General features: G+C 40.7%; 1 protein-coding gene across 11 annotated transcripts in view; it reads left to right on the top strand.

Moving 5' to 3' along the window:
* Nucleotides 1–15,168, top strand: part of LOC138283053 (uromodulin-like) — a 298,687-nt gene that overhangs the window by 227,908 nt on the left and 55,611 nt on the right. For all 11 annotated transcript variants that reach the window (XR_011201046.1, XR_011201042.1, XR_011201047.1 and 8 more), the window contains one exon: nucleotides 7,289–7,531. Coding sequence is in view for 1 of the 11 variants with exons in the window: in XM_069221194.1 (XP_069077295.1) it covers nucleotides 7,289–7,531 (243 nt within the window). In the remaining 10 variants the exon portion in view is untranslated. The remainder of the gene's footprint in view (nucleotides 1–7,288; nucleotides 7,532–15,168) is intronic.

Here is a 15,168-nt window from a genome sequence, read left to right on the forward strand (position 1 = left end):
AAAAGTTTACCGCCAGCTAGCACCATTCCATAGCTCCAACCAGGCGCCATATTTAAGGAATGTTACAAGCCGTCACTAAGGGATAGCTGATGTGGTAAGAGCTCTCCTTGATTTCCTATGCCCTTGCACTGACAGATATCCCAGATCTCTTGTCCAATCTACAAGACAAGCATTAGTCGCAATTGTTTGTGACAGTGTTCCTTTCTGGGAAGAAACACCTTGCAGGAGACAATGCTTTCTGCCCCACCATGAGAGAGGAATACCTTGTTGGGAAAGTCGGTCACAGCTTGTCTTCCCAGTTGTTCTGTCTTTGTGAGCATTGATCTTCTAGGTGTTAACTGCTGCAGGAGTCTTATGTGCAGCCTTGCCTTCGGGACAATTGGCATATAGGATGCCAGCGGTGCAAACCTGGCCAGGCAGCAAGAACTGCGGACTTTAGCACTGGAGAACCAAACTCAAATCCCAGGCTTTACTCAATGTCCTGTGATTGTGGGCAAATCACTTCATCTCCCTGTGCCTAAACATCAAATGTAGGAGGACATAATCTGGTACTCATGTAAATAGCTATAATGCCCTTGGGTCAGAACTGCTGTATACAGAACTGCATCAACAATTCCATAAAACTGAGATGAGAAGAGAGCTGCCAAGCTATAGATTTGCTGTGGATTAACAGGAGATGGCACTTGGCTTAGATACATGATCATTTCACCTCCGATGGACAAACTCTTCTTTCAACCATACCCCCTATATTGGAAAATCTCTGCTCAGGATTTTGAAACTGAATTTTGGTGATTGATTTAGAAACCTAATTTGTTTAGTAACATGAATGTTCTCCTCAGCGACCTGATTTACCTTTTACTGGCTTTGATTTATGATTAACCATTTTCACCCAGGTAAGAGAAGACACATATCCCATAACTTCCTTGCTGAGCAGCTACTACAGCCATTCACCTGGAGACCACACATGGGGTTAACCTGAGGCCAAATGTTAATACTGCACATTGTAAATGCGAGCTTATGACCACAAACCTTGGGTACCCCTGCTACGGGTATTTAGAATTAAGCATCCTGCAGATCTATCACACAGATCCAGTCCTTGTTCTTCAAATGGGGATCAATCTGATGTAAATCCAGCATCTAAACATTTTCTTATCTGATGAACTTGTTGGTAAACCCAGATGTAGGACCAGTCTGTACTCCAGATTCTGGCATTTCTTTCACATTAGGGAGTGCCTGGAATATAATCCATGGCCTCTTTGGTGAGATGGTACCAGCTTGATTGAATGATTCTTCAATAGGACAAATGTTTCCTTCTTCAAGGTGGGAATTTAGAGTTTCAATGTTAGTTTTAGGGAAATTTGTGATGGCTTGGCTTAAAACGTCAAGTGTATTTGTGACTTATACTATTTAGCACCCACATATCTATTTTAATGGTTCCACATTCTTCCAGGTGTTTAGATACCACTTCTGCACTGAAGTGGCAGATGGAGGGGATATGAGGTTGTTACAATCTGTTTCCAGAGGAGTGTCTTCCTACAGAGTTCATAGACCTTGCAGCAGTCGGTTTATATTTGAAAGTTTTCATTGGCACTGGAAAGTCTGACCTTCCTGATGATTTTGTCACATCTATCTGTGATCTCTTAACCTCAAAGGGGAATGAGAAATATTGGAATATACTGATGCCATAGATCTAGATAACCTGTGGTGGTGTCCATTGTGATTTTCATGTTAATCCATATTTGATGGGAAGCACTTTAGGACCATAGCCTTCAATGTCTTCCTCATGATCTTTAGCACCAACCAAAAGCGATGTCTGGAATGATGCTTTTGATGCTTTCTGTCATCTACTGACTTCCTCTTCCTAGAACTCTCTCTGGTGGAGTGTTTACAAGGTGCAGGATATGTAAAGGCTGCCACTTTCTTTGTCTTCAGATTTTTCTTGGCTTTCACATGCCATAGTTTACCTCCCAACCAGAGGTGTCCTTGATATTTTAATGTACTTTAAGACATGTTTGTCAAGTTCACATTCTTTGACAGAATAAGTGGGCATACCACACACACTGCATTAGCTACTTTTTTTCTGCCACATAAAGGGTATTTCACAAGAAGTGGAGAGAACTGTAGAGGAATATTCCTGTAAAACAGCCAAAAAGCAGGTTCACTCAGTGAAGCTGTAAAATGAATTTCTGAAAACACTGACACAGCAGTAGCCTCCAAGGGTAGGAGGGTGCGACCATATTCTACCTACACCAGAGTAGTGCACTGTGGGAAAGATTGTACTGAGGCAAACATGAAACCAAACCAACTATCACAATTAAGAAAGATTATGTTATTAGAGAAATTATAATATGAATGACTCATCAATACAAAGTTGAAGTTCACTCAGACCTCTCACTAAAGTAATCATCACCACCAAAGTAAGCTTCCACAAAAGATGCTCTTTGAGCTTTGTACATCATCTCCAAAGGAGAACCACGTTCGATTCCCAGTCTAGAGGATTTCTTCTAATTGGAGGAAAAGCTTTCTTAAAACCTTCTAACAAATGAATAATCACCACAACAGTGAAGAAAGATGCATGAGAAGGGGACATATAATAAGCGGTGATGGCACTTAAATACACTCTCACTGAAGAAAATTGTAAACCAGCCTTTGTCAGATAAAAAAATAAGGCAATGTAGATTTCACTGCCCCATTTTTGAAGGCCTTCTAACGCCCAAATGCCACCCTTGCATACATTACGCCTGGCGAAGGCATAATTTGGAGCGAGGAGTCGCAAAGTGGCACAATTCATGCAATGCGCCACTTTGTAAATATGGTGCGTTGAAAATTGCCTCCTTTAGCCACATTAGCATAAAAAAGACAGTAATGTGGCAAAGGAGGTCCTAAGGCCTTGTAAATCTCATTGTGTGTTCTAATCTGGCTTCACCACATTTTCAATTGGTAACTGAATGTAGTCCTCAAGATAAATAGTTTTTCTAATAAAAGCTTCAATCCCAACAATACTGATTTCATAGATTCACCGAAGGTCTCTGATCTTTGGACTGGCCCCTCTTCTGTCGTCTGGATGGACGATTTTAACATTCAAAAGTGTCACTTCTAGAACAGCAGTAAATGTGGTGCTCAAGATACTAGAAGGGAGCCTGTTACACATTTCCAGCACAATTCCTAAGGTGAAATCCTAAATTCGTTATTGAACTGTTTTCGTCTGCAGTTTGCTTTTGATTCTTACATTGATATTCCCATTCTAAAACCAACTTTTGCAGCGAGTGATAACCATAACTTAATTCATTGTACACTATTTACAAACGGCCTACAGGGTTTTTTGTTGACTATGCAGTTCTTGACAATTTGTTCAATGATCATAATCATTTAAAGATCTCTTTGAAGGAAGCCCAGTGTTAATGCTCCTCCTCTGATGGCAGAGGGGAATAAAGGAGTCCTGTAACATGGACAGGATCCCTGCATATTTGGTTATTGAATTATCTGATGTGATTGCAGCATTAAACAGGTGTAAGGCACAATGGGGGTTATTCCAACTTTGGAGGAAGTGGTAATCGGTCCCAAAAGTGACGGTAAAGTGACGGATATACCACCAGCCGTATTACGAGTCCATTATATCCTATGGAACTCGTAATACGGCTGGTGGTAAATCCGTCACATTTGGGACGGATTACCACCTCCTCCAAAGTTGGAATAACCCCCAATGTCCGGACAGGGTGCTGGTGCTAGTGAATCTGTTTAAAAGTGATATTGATCTCCGGACAGCTCTGCTAACCAGTGTATTAAGGGCTATCTCTAGGCAAGTTCCTCGTAATCCTGGCTCCATATCAGAGTTGAACCAATTTTTAAGAAAGAGGAGAAATCTAATCCTGAGTGTTCTCCACCTATATGCTTGTTTGATAGTACAGCTAGTATTATGGGCAGGATTGTTGTAGCTCACCTTGAAACATGGCTCAGCCTAATCATGTTCTTCCAGATCTACAGTATGGTTTCCACTCGGGCCTTGGTACGATTGAACAATGTCTAAATCTGTACCTACTTATTAGTAGCATACTGTAACTAAGACAGGAACTCAGCGCTCATGAATTTGAGTTCCACCTTCAATCATGTCAATAGATGTAAGCTGTAGCATATCATGCTCAGTATGGGGGTGGACAAACATATTGTTTGCGTCCTTATGCAACTGCATTCTGATGTTCCCGCAAGTGTGAGGAAAGGGCCAAAATTTTAAATGTCTGAGGCAATAAAGCTTGCCAGTAAAGTTCCTCGGGGCTGCCCATTTTTGTTCTTAGTTTACATTAAGAGCCTTGAGAAACAGTTGATTAGTCTGGAGCTAGACTCCTCTCAGGTAGGGTCCCACCTTACCCTGGTATTACTCGATGCAGGCAATGCAGTGCGCATTGTCAGAACTCCAGCAGCGCTCCACATATTGCTTGATCATTTTACTAAGTTTATTGCAGAACTAGATCTTTTAATTGACCACATAAAACCCATATTATGACCTATGGTGCTACTTGGTTGGTAAATAAGACATTTTCATGAATAATACTAAGATTAAATCGTACCTACTTTTCTCTATTTGGGAGTTTTATTTGATGATGCATGAAATCGGAATGCACAGGGACTGATTAGGGGCCAGATGTAGCAAAGGATTTGCGCGTCGCAAACGGCGAAAATCGCCGTTTGCGTGGCGCAAATGCCTCTTTGCTATGCAGATATGCATATTGCGAGTCGGACCAACTCGCAATATGCATTTCAGAATCGCAAATAGGAAGGGGTGTTACCTTCCTATTTGCGATTCGGAGTGGCATGCAATACCATTTGCGACCGCATATGCGGTCGCAAAGGGTGTCGCAGTTACCATCCACTTCAAGTGGATGGTAACCCACTCGCAAATTGGAAGGGGTCCCCATGGGACCCCTTACCCTTTGCGAATGGACCCAATACTATTTTTTCAGGGCAGGTAGTGGTCCTGCCCTGAAAAAATACCGAAACTAAAGGTTTCGTTTTTTTTTTAAGTGCAGCTCGTTTTCCTTTAAGGAAAACGGGCTACACTTAAAAAAAAAAAACTGCTTTATTGAAAGCAGTCACGAACATGGAGGTCTGCTGAAGACAGCAGGCCTCCATGTTTGCGAGTGCCTAGACTCGCTATGGAGCCGCAATTTGCGACCCACCTCATGAATATTCATGAGGTGGGTCATTGCGACCCCATAGCGAGTCGCAGACGGTGTCTGAGACACCGTACTGCATACCAATTTGCGAGTTGCAAATTGCGAGTCGCAGGGACTCGCATTTTGCAACTCGCAAATTTTTTATTTGCTACATCTGGCCCTAGGAGCTCTGAGTTTGCAAGCATTAGTGAGACACTTTTGGCTTTGTCTCCACGTTGAATGAGTTGATGGCGCTATACAAGGCTGAATGTCTCCCCTTTGCAACTTATGGTGCTGGTCTCTGGGGGGTGCTGCAATACCCTGACGTGCAGATATTGGAAAATTGATTTTTGAGGTGGTTACTCGCTGTACCTAGAAGTCTCTTGACCTGCATTTGCCACGCTGAACTGGGGCTAGGCGATATTATCAATTACATTACCCTGTGAGCACTGCTTCTCTGATTGTCCATATGGACAAAGCATAAAACCAGTTTGAATAGGCTGGTCTTTAAATTAAATAAAGCCCTTAAGATCCCTTGGTCGGCTTACATAAAGATCATATGCCATAGTTTGGACATGGCCGAGCTGCTTAGCAAGCCATGTGAAAGGGCAACGTGAAGGCTCACGTTTATGACTTTTGTAATAACGCCAGAGCCAGCCACAAATGTTAAAAGTTGACTGTAGGGAAATATCTAGTAATTCATCCTCCATCTGGACTAGTACTATATCTGACTTGGGTCACTAACCTACAGCTCATCTATTTTCTAATACACTTTAAACTTCAGACTAATCATTATCTGTTGCGTTTCAACCACCAGGTCAGTATTCTGGGAAGCTTACACTATGTCAGTGTGGTGATTGTTCACCACAAAGTCCACTACATTTTATGTTTTTTTTGCAACTTTTACCCAAAAAAGCAGTTGCTGCTCCCTATTCTGAAGCATTCTGGCTTTCGACCATGTGGACCTGAATTAATTTTTTTACAGTTACTTTCCTCAATATTAACCTGACTGTGGTCAAATATATTCAACTATCAACAAAATGTTATGATAAGTAGGGTTCTGCAATGTGTTTTAGTTATTGTACTGTTGTTTGCCGTAACACTACTGCACTATATATGTATGTTGTCTTCATGCCATTAACTTTTTATATCTGGCATGTTGGACATTAGATTTGTCAGCTCGTGATCTGCAGTATTTGTCATTACATTATCTCCTAATTCTGAATTTAACTGTATTGATTTGAGATGTTTTATGCTACCTTTTACCTTGATAAGTAATTTTAATAATATAGCATGTTCTCATAATGATGTATATTTTTATTGTTCACAACTGTCTCTTTGATGCACTTGTTCACTGGGGTCTTGAGACTCGAGCTGCAGTACTAGGTTTTTCTTTGATGGTTATATTTGTAACTGAATAGAGAGCTTTTGATGATGGGATGATGCAGGTTCCTAGGGTTTTTGAAAGGATAGAAGTGTTTTTGTGCTTGGTTTACTATTGACAGTGCAACACCACTTCTTGTTTTTTAAGTGGTATTTGTCAGCCAAGTACACTGTTATTTTACCATGTTAATTAAATTTAATGTTACTGTTAGAGTATGTTTTTTTCTTTAAAAATTAGTCTAGGATATATGATAAATTATCTTGAAATGTGTCTTTTCTGGATCTTGCAAATGCTCAGAGATATCCTGGCTTTTATGAATATCAGAAAGAATCTCATGGTGAAGGATTACTTTTATAATATGGCGGCAAGTGTTGTTCTCAACAACCAATCTCTTACCACCAAGAACATGTAAGAGCGCCAGCCAAAACAGACCTGTGATCCCTCCATGTGTGTCATAAATCCCAATGAGCATAACACGCTTCTTTCATTCCCTAGCTGTGTCACTTCCCCACTCCTTCTGTTAACATCAGCACCAAAATCTCCCTAGAAATATCCCAGGATCAGTAATATCCCCTGCATCAGGTACATCAGCTGCAATCATGTAAGGTGTTCTCAAGCCTCTTCCTTAAGAACTAAAGTGGATAAATTATTGATTTATTAATCATTAATTCAAGTAAATAAATCATAAATTTCTTTATGTAATTTGCACTAACTCTCTTGAACGTACCTTAAAATAATTTTTTTGCATATCCAGCACTGTTATTCTACCACCAATGAATGGTTCTGGACCAATTACCGCCATCATGGCCGCCTTCAATTCTAATTCCTTTAATGATCCAGTCACAGAAAGCGGCACCCTGACAGTGGGCACCCCAGTTTACATTGGTATTTCAACTATATTCTCGGATGGAGACACATTTACCTTAAGGGCAGACAGGTGTGTTGCTGCCCCCAGCAACAACCCCACTGATCCCGGCGTTGAACTAATTGCAGACGGGTAAGTGACCATTTCTCCAAACTTTTCTACATATCTTCCTCTTCAATAACATCTTCACTACCTATGTCCAGTGGAATGTGGGTGCTACAATATGATGGCAATGCAATTAATAGAAGACCATGAGTATCAGCAGCACATTATGGATTAATACAAGAGGAAAACATGTTGAACAAGTAAGATAAATGTACAAATTAAATGACAGTGACATAAAGGCAAGCATAACTAATACATTTAAGCAAATATTCACTGAAACCTATACTTTATTTACTTGAAGTGTGAATAGAAATAAGTTAATATAGTAATTTGTACATGATGGTGGCTTGCATGACACATCCCCCTCTTCTTAAAAGTTACTGGTGAATCAGTTCTTCTTGGGAAACAATGGATTATGGTGTTTGAATATTATTTTGAAAGGAAGCACCATACAGAACTTCACAGTTGTGTGTAAACCTGCCTAAACCTACTCTAGTGGTTGGAGCGAGAGACCAGAAAGGTATTTTCTAACTCACATATAGGCAATTGGAGGGTTATTTTGGAGACAAAGTAAATTAAATTCTTGAAAGACATGCATCATTTGACCTTTGAAAGGAAAGAATGAAAAGGTTACTTCATATGTTGCTGAGTTAAGATAGGTATCTAGTAATTGGGAGTTTGGGGATTTATGTGACTCGCTCGTACATGATTGGTGAGAAGTACAAACAGCCCCAGAATTCAGGAGAACCTCTTAGCTGATATCCCTAATCTCAAGGATGACAAAGTGTTTAAGGCACAGTACACACGGCAGCCTGGCATGGGCAAGGGAGTTGTAGATGACCACTGCACATTCTGTCTGTGAAGAAAACGTCAGACAAAGCTGGCAACATCTCGAGATGTGTTTGTAAAGAAATCCAAAGCTGCCAGTCACAATGCCAAGTTCACATGCTTCAGATGTGGTAGTGATGGGTACTTCGCTTGTAGTAATGTGTGCTGTGTCAGCAATACCAATGGCAGAAAATATAGTAACAAAGGCTATTAGACACATGTTGTAGGGAAATCTCACAAATCGAACACATATAGAGCAAGAATAGGAGGAGGATGCCTGCAAACTAGTTTGTCGCATTAATGAATAATGAAGGAGAAATACAAGCTCCAAGTTGTGAGAAACAGTCAAGTCAGGTTTAATTGATGCTTCTTCCCCATTTACATTTATTTATTGACAAGAACATTTTTCCAAAAAAGCAAGAAGTACCAATCGTGAATTACCAGCTATTGACCCTGCTGAGCATAACAAGGGCCCAGTCCCATCGGAGAGGGACCTACAGTAGGCGTCCTACAGTAGAGAAGGTTTATGTCTACATAGAAGGGTGAAATGTATTGCGATGGAAACAAAACCTATTGTGCACAAAGTTAGCCCTATACCCGGCCTCATAAGGAAATATTTAGAAGTATAGTACCAATTAGTGAAATAAAGGGCTATAGAACCCATTGTGGTGTTTGGATGGCTTGCCTTAGTAGTCTTGGTTAAGAAAATTTAAAGTAAGTGAAAATGTATTTGTCTAGACTTACATGACCTAAATGCTGGAATCTAGGTGAATTGTCATCAGAATTTTACTGAATACCATATGAGCTGGCTTTGGTTGCTGTTATCTTCCTATAAACCATATAGTACTTATTGTGAGATCATCCCAAAGTTATATTCTTTTAGGATTATACTCTTACAGAATTGATATTGTTAAACACATTAAAAAAGAAAATGTGCTAACTCACATGAAGGCTTAAGGCCATTCCATTGTTAAAACATAAATGTTAAATTGGTGTGAGATCAGTTAATTACCTAGGACATATGATCTCCCAAGAAGGGATTAAACATAAACATGGCCTTATCTTGGAAGTCAAAGCAGCTCCTATTCCCACTAATATAGATCATTTTTAGGCATCCTTCTGTACTGTTGCTTACTAATGAAAAACATCTCTGATATTAATTTTCTGTTGAGAATGATTTCAAAGAAGGGCATTCTATATACTGGAATGAGGAGTGTCAAATGTTTTCAACTATAGAAAAAATAAATAAATTGTCAATGGCTCCACTTTTGAATGCTTGATATTCATAGAAAGACAATGTTCATATCTGATGCTGGTGCACAAGGACTAGCATCAGCTATGAACATTGTTTTTCTATGAATATCAAGCATAAAAACACAGTATGTCAGTAAAGAGTATGTAGTTGCTTTTGCATCTGTGGCACAACTATTTGAAAAAGAAGTACTAGCCTATTCCTGTGCTATTAGATATTTTAAGATTTTTTGGGGAGTATGCTAGTTCCAACCCACTGATTACAATCCCCTCATCCATGCAATTGCCTCTTCAGGGACAAATTGAACCACTCCTGCAAAAGCCAAACGGCTAGATGCTTATAACTTTGTTAGGGAACATATATCTGCTAGAGATTTTGTAAGAATAAAAATCCTTTAGGAAGGTTGCCCATTATCCCTATTGCTCTTCACATTGGCCATGGAGCCCCTTACATGTATAATTCAGACCAGGACTGCTGCATGGGAGATACGGGTGATAGGTCACTGGCACGTGATGTCCTAATACGCGATGATGCCTTGGTGTATATACGCTGCAGCGGCTCCATACGAACCGGAAGTCTTAATGGATGCTTTTGAGAGGTTTTTATGCCTTTGTGTTAATTGTCCCAGGTGCTACCTCTTCCCACTGAGGTGGGTGCTGCCCGACCACCACTCAGAAGATCCCTGGACTCCGCTAGCCTAGCAATATGACTTTCAATATTTGGGGTGTAGGTCTACCATCCGGAGTTTGCCTTGATGGAGGGGAATTTGGGTGGGCTGTTGCATATATTGTGCACATTCCTGCCATTCTGGACCTCCCTGCCTCTCTCCCCCGTGGGTAGGGTTGTGATTGCAAAAATGCTGATCCTGTCCTGGTTGCTATAATGCTTCACTGCATTGCCAATGGATCTCATCTGGGGGAATGGCAGAAGACGGGTGGTGCTACACAAGGTGCAGCTCTCTGTATTGCAGGGTGGCCTTGGTGCCAGCTACAAGTTTTACTGGGTGGTGGCACAGCTACAGTGGGAGATGAAATGGTTAGGCATGGGTCCCAGCACTGAACAATGTGAGATAGCGGGGGTGCTGGGAGATACACTCCTATTGACTTGGCTCCTCCAACCGACAGACAGGAGAGTGCCTGTAGCTTCCTTCCCAATATGGGTACTTGTAAATTAAATTGTATTGTATTGTAATAATATTTATATAGCGCTTACTAATCCTGACGAGGCACCAAAGCGCTTTTCGGCAAGTAGCATGCTACTCCGGAACACAAAAGGAATTGGTGGTGGATTAGTATAGGGAAATAGGAGTACAGTTTTAGTATTATTATGAGTTAATTTGAGCTGCGGATATGTGAGTTTGTTAGTTAGATTGACTAGAGTAATTGAGGGGTGGAGGAGGGAAGAATCCAGAAGTGTTAATTGGGAGTTTATGGTAATAGGATTTAGGCTTGGGATGAGTAAAGGGGGGATGGAGGAGGGAAGAGTCTGTAGAAAGGGTTAGGGAGATCATAGTAGCAGGGTGAGATAAATGAGGGAGAACATAGTAGGCTTGTTTGGGAGAATCTAGGTGGTAAAGTGAGGTTTGGGTGAGTTAGATGTGGAAGAGGAGGGAAGAGCTTAGGCGGGGTTATTTAGGAGATGAATGTAGTAGAATGGATTTGGTATGAGTCAGAGTGAGAATGAAGGATAGATTGATAGAAACATGACATATGTTGATGGATAGACAAGTGTGATATAAGATGAGAGCAGGGATTCATAAGTATCTAGTATAACAACTTATCTAGGAGTTATGCAACATGTTCAACATAAAATAACATACACACACACACACACATACATACACAATGATACACACACATATGCACACATATAAATAGATACCTATATATATTCAAACCATGAGTAAATATACATTAGTTAAACAGGTTTAAAAAGTGTGTGTGTAGTTTATTGTTATGACATAGTAGTGATACATAATTTTCTAAAGAACTATATATAACTACAGTAGAATATACACATAATCAGATAAAAATATTTATCAACATAGGCATATGCATAGCTGTTTGAATATGGTGGTTTGAAGGAAAGAGCCAACTCTTGAGTAGTTTTCTGAAGACAAGATAGTTATCTGCAGCTCTTATAGTTAGAGGTAATGAATTCCATAGTTTGGCTGCTTGAACGGAAAAGGATGTACCACCTATAGGGGGTTATTCTAACTTTGGAGGAGGTGTTAATCCGTCCCAAAAGTGACGGAAAAGTGACGGATTTACCACCAGCCGTATTACGAGTCCATTATATCCTATGGAACTCGTAATACGGCTGGTGGTATATCCGTCACTTTACCGTCACTTTTGGGACGGATTAACACTCCTCCAAAGTTAGAATAACCCCCATAGTCTTTTTCTTGTATGGAGGTGTGCTAGGGTGGGGTGCCAATCTTGAGCTGAGGTTTCTTTGTTGAATGTATTTGGTTATTTTGTTTCTGATAAAAAGCGGTCCTGTTCCGTGTATAGCTTTGTGGGTGATACAAAGCAGCTTGAAGATGTATCTTCTGGCAATGGGTAACCAGTGTAGTGCTCTCAAGGCAGGGAGATGTGGGCTTGTGGCTTTACATGTAATAGTAGCCTGGCTGCGGAGTTCTGAATACGTTGTAGTTTTTTTCATAATAGATAGAGATGATCCTTGGTAGAGGCCATTGGGATAATCCGGTTTGGATAGTACAAGCGAGATAGTAGCTTGCACATTGTGTGGAAATCCGAGGTGGGAGAAGATGCGTCGTAGAGTCTTCAAGGTGATGAAGCTTGTTCATGCTAATTTGTCCACTTGGGCATTCATAGTTAACTTGGAGTCCATGGTGATTCCAAGGTTTTTAACTTCCTTGAAGAATTGAGGAGGTGGTCCGAGATCGTCAGGCCAGACGCACAGAGGGTCACAACTTTTCCAGTCACCTCATATGAGTATTTCTGTTTTGGAGGCATTTAGTTTGAGATGGCTGCGGGTCATCCACTGATCAACGGTTCTGAGGCAACTGAATATTTTTGAGTTTTCAATGTTTTTGGGGCATTCTAATATAAGTAGTATTTGTGTGTCATCTGCATAGTTGTAGCATGTGAGATGAAAATCATTGATCAGTTCTGGTAATGATATCATGTAGATGTTGAAAAGCAAAGGTGAGATGATTGATCCTTGGGAGGCCCCTGCTTTTGTGAGGTAGGGTTTAGACGAGAAGGGGGGGAGAATAGATGATATTAAATGTTTTTTTAAGGTAGGATGTAATCCAGTCGAGAGCAGTCCCTTCCATGCGGCTTCGTGGAGTCTTTGAATTAGGGCGTCTTGGTCAACCGTATCAAAGGCAGCCAAGAGGTCCAAGAGAAGTAGTGCAGCAACTCCATTGCGGTCGACTGTGTTTTTAAGATCATCCCAGATTGCTATGAGTGCCGATTCAGTGCCTCTTCCTGGGCAGAATCCAGTTTGGAAGTCTGAAAGTATCGAATTGTCTTCAATGAATTGTGACATCTGGGAAAATGCTGCTCTTTCTATCAGTTTGCCCTGGAAAGGTCCATTTGTGATTGGTCTGTAGTTGTTGAGGTCTTGTGGGTCTAGGTTTGTTTTCTTTAATAACGGTTGTATTTATGCCCTTTTCAGGTCTACAGGAAAAGTTCATGTAATTAAAGAGTTGTTGATGATTCTTCTTACAGGTGTGGCAGCAGAAGTAGATAAAAGAATGTTCTTGAAGATGTGTGGTGGACAAGGGTCAGAAGGGCAACCAGAAGGTCTGCTTGCTTTGACCAAATCCATAAATTAACCTTGGGATATTTGTTTGAAGGACTGTAGAGGCTGGGTTGGTTTATTCTTAGAGGATATTTTAGGAAACGGGTTGGTGCTGATGGTTTTCTTCTGTTTTAAATAGGAGTCCAATGTATCTGCCTTGGTTGTGTAATGAGTTGCTAGTTTGTTTGTGAAATCCCGAGTAGTGGGATGACTTCCTTCCATACATGTAGGTTTTCGAAATTGATTGAGAATTTTATAAAATTCTTTGGTTGCAGATTTAGCATTTTGAATTCTGTCTGAGTAGTACCTTTTTTTTAGCTTTTTTGATTGATGATTTGTATATTCTGTTAAGTTTGTGTAGCTGCAGTTTCTCTTGAATGTTGTTTGTTTTGACCAGGTCCTCTGCAACTTTCTGATTTGTTGCTTTATCTTTTAAGTTCTGTGTTTCAAGATGTTGGTTTTCTTTTGTCGTGTTTAGTTTTTCTGAGTGGTATTAGGATATCAAAAGCTTCCTGTAGCCACTCATAAAGTTTTGGAACAGAATTAATTGTACCTAGATCTGTGTTGGCTGTTAGTTGTGTTTCTAAGTCATCAAAATTGAGTTTGCTCCAAGGCCGATAGGTGCATGTATATAGGTAGTTGTGGGTGGTGTTGATTTGTGGAGTTTTATGTTGGAAAGTTATCAAATGGTGGTCTGACCATGTGATTGGCGTGATGCTATGAACGGTAACTAGTTCAGGCTTAGCAAAAATGACATCTAGGATGTTTCCAGCGATGTGTGTTGGATTGTGTACAATCTGATGTAGGTTTAATGTGACCAGGCCAGTGGTGATAGCTTTTGGATGGGGCATATTGGGTTTGTCAAACCAAATGTTTAGGTTCCCAAGAATGCATAGGTTTGAGTATAAAGTAATAAGGTTTGAGACTGTATCTAGAAAAGCGTCTGGGAATGTTGAGTTGTTAGGTGGAGGTCTGTAAAGGAGTAGAAAGTTACAGGTGGAAGTTGGAGTAGGGTGGCATCTGGTGAGGAGGGCTTCACAACCTTGTATGGAAATGTTGTCTGTTTTACTGAGATTTGTTGCCTGTTTGAATATAATAGCTAGTCCACCTCCTCTCTTGCCTATACGGTTTTGTGTGATGGTTTGATAGTCCGGAGGAAGGGCTTAGTGCAACACTGGGGCCATCTCATCTCTCAACCATGATTCCGTTATGAAGAGTAAGTCATGTTGTGTGTCTGTGAGCAGGTCTTAGATGTGGTGCTTGTTTTTTTTTTAGAGTGACTGAGCATTTATGAGCTGGCAGTTTTGTTTTGCTTAGGAGAAGGGTAAGCAGTATAATTTGAGCTTGAAGCAGGTGTGTCACAATAGTCTTGTTTTTCCTCTTCCAACAGGTTTAAGAGGCATTTTGTTGGTTCTGTGTGTGTGGGTGGTGGACTTGGTGGCTGAGAGAGACGTGAAGAGTGTACTGTTTTTTGTAGGGTAGCCTTATTATGTAATAGACAAGGGGATGCGAAGTTGTTAAGAGTGGCATGCTGCATATTTTGTTTGCGTCTGTTTAGTGTGGATGGAGTATGGGTTAGGGGTGGTGGTAGAGCATGTGGATCATGATGTAAGGCTCTAAATTGTGCAATGGAGGAGAGGCGGGTGAATTAAAGTTTCTGGGTTGGGGTGCTTATGGTAGGTGTTTGTGAACAGTGAGAATGTAGGGGTAAAGATAGGACGGGATTTGTATTCTTTGTGTAGTCATGAGGGTGGGAGTGGGTGTGATGATAAGTATAATTAAAGTTTGTGTTGGTTTGATGTGCTGATGTGTG

This window comes from Pleurodeles waltl, chromosome 2_2 (assembly GCF_031143425.1).
Source record: "Pleurodeles waltl isolate 20211129_DDA chromosome 2_2, aPleWal1.hap1.20221129, whole genome shotgun sequence".
Classification (NCBI taxonomy): Eukaryota; Metazoa; Chordata; class Amphibia; order Caudata; family Salamandridae; genus Pleurodeles; species Pleurodeles waltl.